The sequence below is a fragment of the Maylandia zebra genome, linkage group LG9 (genome assembly GCF_041146795.1).
Source record: "Maylandia zebra isolate NMK-2024a linkage group LG9, Mzebra_GT3a, whole genome shotgun sequence".
NCBI classification, from domain to species: Eukaryota; Metazoa; Chordata; class Actinopteri; order Cichliformes; family Cichlidae; genus Maylandia; species Maylandia zebra.
In genome coordinates, this window is record NC_135175.1 from 34136669 (window position 1) to 34142223 (window position 5555).

At 42.1% G+C, this 5555-nt stretch overlaps 1 protein-coding gene across 1 annotated transcript; it reads right to left on the reverse strand.

Moving 5' to 3' along the window:
- Positions 1-2846: 2846 nt before the first annotated feature.
- LOC101467681 (GTPase IMAP family member 7-like) lies at positions 2847-4081 on the reverse strand. The gene is made up of 2 exons (XM_076888716.1): positions 4015-4081; positions 2847-3922 (listed from the first exon to the last, which is right to left on the reverse strand). The coding sequence occupies exons 1-2, from the start codon at positions 4031-4033 to the stop codon at positions 3225-3227; spliced, it is 717 nt and encodes a 238-aa protein (XP_076744831.1). The 5' UTR covers positions 4034-4081; the 3' UTR covers positions 2847-3224.
- Positions 4082-5555: the final 1474 nt, after the last annotated feature.

Sequence of the window (5555 nt, forward strand, 5' to 3'; positions counted from 1 at the left end):
TGAACTACGCTGCCATCATGGACGGCCCCCTGAACTACGTCGCCGCCGGTGCCTCCTGCCCGGCCACCCTCCTGATCTGTTCCGTCGCCGCCGATGCTTCCCGCCTGCCCGGCCTCCTGAATTGTTTTCTGGGCTCTTGGGCCGTCAGCCTCCGGGCCGGCCCCCTGAACTTTTCGAGACTGTTGCCTGGGCCTCTGTGCCTTTCGTGGGCTCTTTTGTTTGTTTGCTTTTGGACTGTTCCTGGGCCTCAGTGCTGTTGTTTTGGACTTTGTTCCCTGTGTTTTGGTTTCTGGCTCGTTGTGTTTCATTTGTTTCGTGTCTGCCCTGGTCCCACGTCTCTGTTCCCTCTGTAGTGCCTGTCTGTGTGTCTAAGTTCAGTCTGTGTTATGTTTCCTGTTTTACTTTGAAAGTCCGTGTCTCATGTAAATGCGTCTGGTTGTGTTTCCTTTGTCTCGTTAGGCCTGATTTGCCCCAGCTGTGTTTCCCCCCTGTTACTCATTCCCTGATTGCTCCCTCTGTGTATTTAAGCCTTGTGTTTCTCTGTGTCCGTGTCGCGTCGTCCCTCATGCTGTGTGGATCTCCCTGTGTCTCACTGAGTTTTGTTTATGAGTTTCCAGTTTAGTTTAGTTTGCCTTTTTTATGACTTTCCCCTGCCAGCAAATAAAGCTGAGTTTGTTTGTGTTTAAACCTCATGCCTGAGTGCCTGCATTTTGCGTCCAACTCCTGCCTGCCACACAGCGACTCATGACAGGCGTAAACACAACATTCAAGATAACAGTTAAAAGTAACGTAACCATAAACAATAGAACAAGAACATCTAAACAGCAACACATGTCCCAAGGCATGATGGGAGACATTTCTGGATGCATTTTTACAATCTAAATATGCATATGTACAAAAAAGTATATTTAAAAAACAAGTAAATTGTTTTTTATTACATTTACAGTGATGTTATGTTATTTTACATTTGACGTGTCAGATCAGTCTACTTATGTAAATGTAATGATATTCTAGAAAAACAGTACACGACTGTAAACTACACAGTAAAATAATTTGACATTACTATTTTTTGGAACAGTGTATAGTAAATAACATTTTTATTAATTCACTTTATTCCATTATTAATGTGCAACTGACTGGTTGACATAAAGTCTGTAGTTACACCTGGACTTGCTGTAGAGGGCAGTCATAAGGAAGAGCTCACTTTGTTATGATCCAGATGCAGTGTGATGTTGTTGGGAATCTTTTTAATTTTCCTAACCTCTGACTTTTAGGTATTTTCATATTTTTAGTTCCAAAACTTTAATTTCATTCACATTTCTCAGTTATTGGGAAACTGTAGAAAATACTCTATTCTGAAAATGGCTACTGAAGGGATTCAAAAATACATCAAATAAACTGGGAACACATACTCGGCCCATGTCTGAGTTAAAAAGTAAGGAAACCAAATACAGCTTTACTGTTTACTGACCAACATTATTTGTCTGCATTCTGATAAATACAACCCCAGTACTATACTCACTGTACATACAGTACATGACGATATTAGTAAGTAATGTAATAACTGAGTAAATGACATATGACACACAAAAAAACCAACACATTGCACGAAACAGGAAGAAGGCAGCTTATTTCCATATATTTTTATACATATGCATAAAATAGCATCATTAAGAAAAAAACATACATGGGCAATTTTGATAGCCATGGTTATGTAGACTGGAAACACCAGGGTCTGGGTGCAGTTCCCCCCTCCAGGGGCAAGAGTACCTAGACCCGGTTCGTAGAGTATGCTTGGGGAGTGTGATAGTGTGTACAGCGTCTCTTTATGTCTGTCTCCACGTTGGTTGAGTGTGGAGTAAGTGCATATGAGAGCATGAGGGTGGGAATGGATGTTTGTGTCTGTGTGTGCCTGTATGTCTGTGTCTATATGTCAGGTTGGGTATCAGACGCCACCTCTCTGGGGACATCTCAGGCCCTCCAAGGTTTGGAGGCCTATCTCCACCCACCACCACTTCCCCCGCCAGTGGCGGACTCCCTCAGGTGTCGGTGCGTTGGTGGTTCTTTGTGTCTGGGGGTGGGCGTCCGGGTACACACCGGCTCACTCCTTGGCGGCCGCTTATCGGGGCCTGGAGCCTGGGGCTCGCTCGGGCCACTTCGGAGGTGGGGTGCCCCCGACCTCTCGGCCTGGGGCTCGGTCACTCAGGCACGGCTGGCTGCCGGCGGAGCTCACGGGCGCGTCACTGCAACTCACCCTGGCTTCTGCTCCGCGGCTGCTGAGTGAGCCCTCATCTGGGACTCTCCTCAGCTCTTACTGGGACAGTGGCGCAGCTGCCCCTCTGTGGGTCTTCCTTGGTCTCTTGTGTTCTGGGGGCCTCTGGATGTCTGGAGTTTTGATCTCCTCCATACCTTTTTTTTTTTTTTGTTTGTTTTTTTTTTTTTTCTCTCTTCCCCCCCTTCTCACCGTCTCTTCTCCCCTTTGGTTTTCTTTCTTTCTCTCCCCCTCTTTCTTTCATTCTTTCCCCCTGTCCTATCCCACAGTTATGTCCGTCCCGTTTGCAACTGAAAATAAAATAAATTCATAATTATAATAAAGGTCAATCAAATGGACCAATATGGCAAGGCCATGATGATCCACTTGGTAAAATAAATCCGCTTGGCATCTTTCTTGGCCTCAAGACAACAATTCTGATGGCTATAGATCCAAACGGGACAAAAAAAAAAGAAAAAAGAAAAAAAAAGAAAGCAGTGTTTTAGAATTAGAAAGAAATGATGACAGCGATGCATTGAAATTATTTATTGAGATATAACATTTAAAAGAATTACACTGAAGCAACAATAAACAATCATTGACAAAATTAAATGCTTTTCACAATATTTTCAGACAAAAATGGCAAAGAAAAGAAAATACATTTCAAACTTCATGCCATCATTTAAAAACAAGTCATTGACTGAAAATATGCATAAAACACACTATTTAAAATAAATTTAACACCAAACCATCAGGGTTGCAAACTCACTACAAATTGGAGCAGATGCAGTAGAGAAAAGCTCGTACTATGATTATTATTTCACTTTATAATGCTTTCCTCTTGAATACCAAAAGATAAAGTTAAATAATGTAGACAGCTGTCTACACTGTAAGTCTGTGTCAGACTAGACTTACAAATGGGTACAGAAACTGTCCTGTTTAGACTAGATTCATCACTATTTATTACAATAATTTAATCTCCATGAAGAACAGTACGAAACATTTTGATACGCTGAAACAGCGACTCAGTGAATTTACACTCATCCACGGCCAATCCCTTACTGTGTGCTTCCTCCACCTGTCTATACATGGCGTTTGTGTAGCGTATGCCTCCATTTGCTGCCACCATGTCATCAATCTTCTTGACCAGCTGCTCCACCTGCTTTCTGTCACTGCTGGTGTTGTCAAAGACGTGGAACCTGTTTCCACAGCTTTCAATGATGTGCTGAAGTCCAAGATCAGCTTCATTTACATACTCCTCTATGGTCATGTCTTCAAGATCGCCGCCACGGGTGAACAGCACAATCATGTGCTGGTTTATCTCTGGGCCAAACAGCTCCTGCAGGGCTTTCACTGAGTTTTTCTCCTCCTTAGTGAATCGACCCACTTGGAAGACCAACAGGAACACATGAGGACCGGGAGAGGAGTCTTCAACACATTTCTTGATTTCTTTTTTGATGAACTCATCTGAATTCGCAACGTCCATGATCCCTGGTGTGTCTACAACACTAACTGACCTGTTACCCATCTGTGCCACACCTTTTTCACAGACCTCGGTCACTGACCCCAGTAAGGGACAAGAGCTGAAATTTGTTTTTCCCAGGATGGTGTTTCCAACAGCGCTCTTACCCACACCAGTTTTCCCAATCATCACAATGCTCAAATCAGGACCTGAAACACAATTCACAATTCACAATTCACTTCACAGGACCTCAAACACAATTCACTACTTTTATTTGATGAAGATTAACTATAAATCTTACATAGTGGAAATGAAGCCATCTTAACTTCACTGTTGTCACTGCGCAGGTGAGAGAGATGAATGTTAAAGCCTCTGTTCAACACAGTGCTTTTATAGCTTTACAGCTGGCATGCCTCTGGCATTTGACAGTGATAGAGCTGTGGGTTCAAACTGGTTCTTCCAGTTTTGGATTTCTGTTTTACCTTTTGGACATTGTTTGAGGGTAAAAGGAAATAATAACTAGTCTTTCCATGGGTAAAGTGATACAGAAGAAGAGTTTATTTATGTGTGCTTTTGCTAATATTAAATCATTTTTAATTCTTTGTTAAAAATATAAATATTTATCAAAATATATTTTTGATCAACACATTCCTACATTATGTAACTGAGTGAAAAAAATCATGTTGAAATCAATATTTGTGTGATGGAGCTGCTGATAAATCATGTTAAAGTAAAACATAGAAAAAAGAAGAAAATGCAGCTTATCTCTTCTGCATGAAACTTTTGTACCTGGTCACCATTTCTCCCCCCTCTTTTTCTTCAACATTACATCTGAGGTGATGTCTAGTCCTACCCATTGTAATATATAATGGGAAATGCCTGCAATACCTCACCCAGGAGGCATCCTTGTCAGATGCCGGAACCACCCCAACTGGTTCCTTATAATGTGGAGGAGTAGCGGCTCGACTCTGAGCCATTCATGGACGGCCGAACTCTTCAACCTATCTCTAAGTTAGAGACCCGCCACCCTTTGGAGAAAGTTCATTTCTGCCATTATTCATTATCTTGAATGTTGTGTTTACGCCGTGGTGCAGCGTCACTGACAGTTGTTGTTTTGTAGAGAGAGTGCTGTACCATGAGTGACTTCTGTTGTGCTGTTGTTGAACCTTGAGGCACATTGTAGCACAGCAAGTGTTTTAATAAAGACCTCCCCCTACCAGCTTGGGGTTAAACAACAAGCTCAATCTCTCTCTGTGAGCTTCGTTGTTAAGATTTCTCTGCATGCCACAATGTAAAACATTGCACGGACACACTGTGCTAATTATATATTTTGAAAAAGAAATGTAGAGGTAGGAATTGCAATTAATATAAATAACATGACGCTAAGCATCGGCCAATGAATGTGAACTAACAACACGGTCGCGGGTAACGCTGCGACCGTAGGAAAAAACCCTAATATGAAGGTATTTTACTGTGCATTTTACAGTAATGTTCTGTTCTTCTAGAATATCATTAAAGTTATGTAAATAGACTTTGACTTCACATTTTGAATGTAAATTAACGTTAAATCACTGTAATCACTGTAACCTAAAAAATCAGTCAGACAACTACAGCTCATTCAGAACTCTGCTGCTCGAGTCCTCACTAAGACCAAAAAAGTGGACCACATCAGTCCAGCTCTGAGGTCTTTACACTGGCTGCCTGTCCGTCAGAGGATAGACTTTAAAGTTCTGATGCTGGTCTATAAAGCTCTGAATGGTTTAGGACCAAAATACATCAGCGACCTCCTGACCCAGCATGAACCTTCCAGATCCCTCAGGTCATCTGGATCCGGTCTTTTAT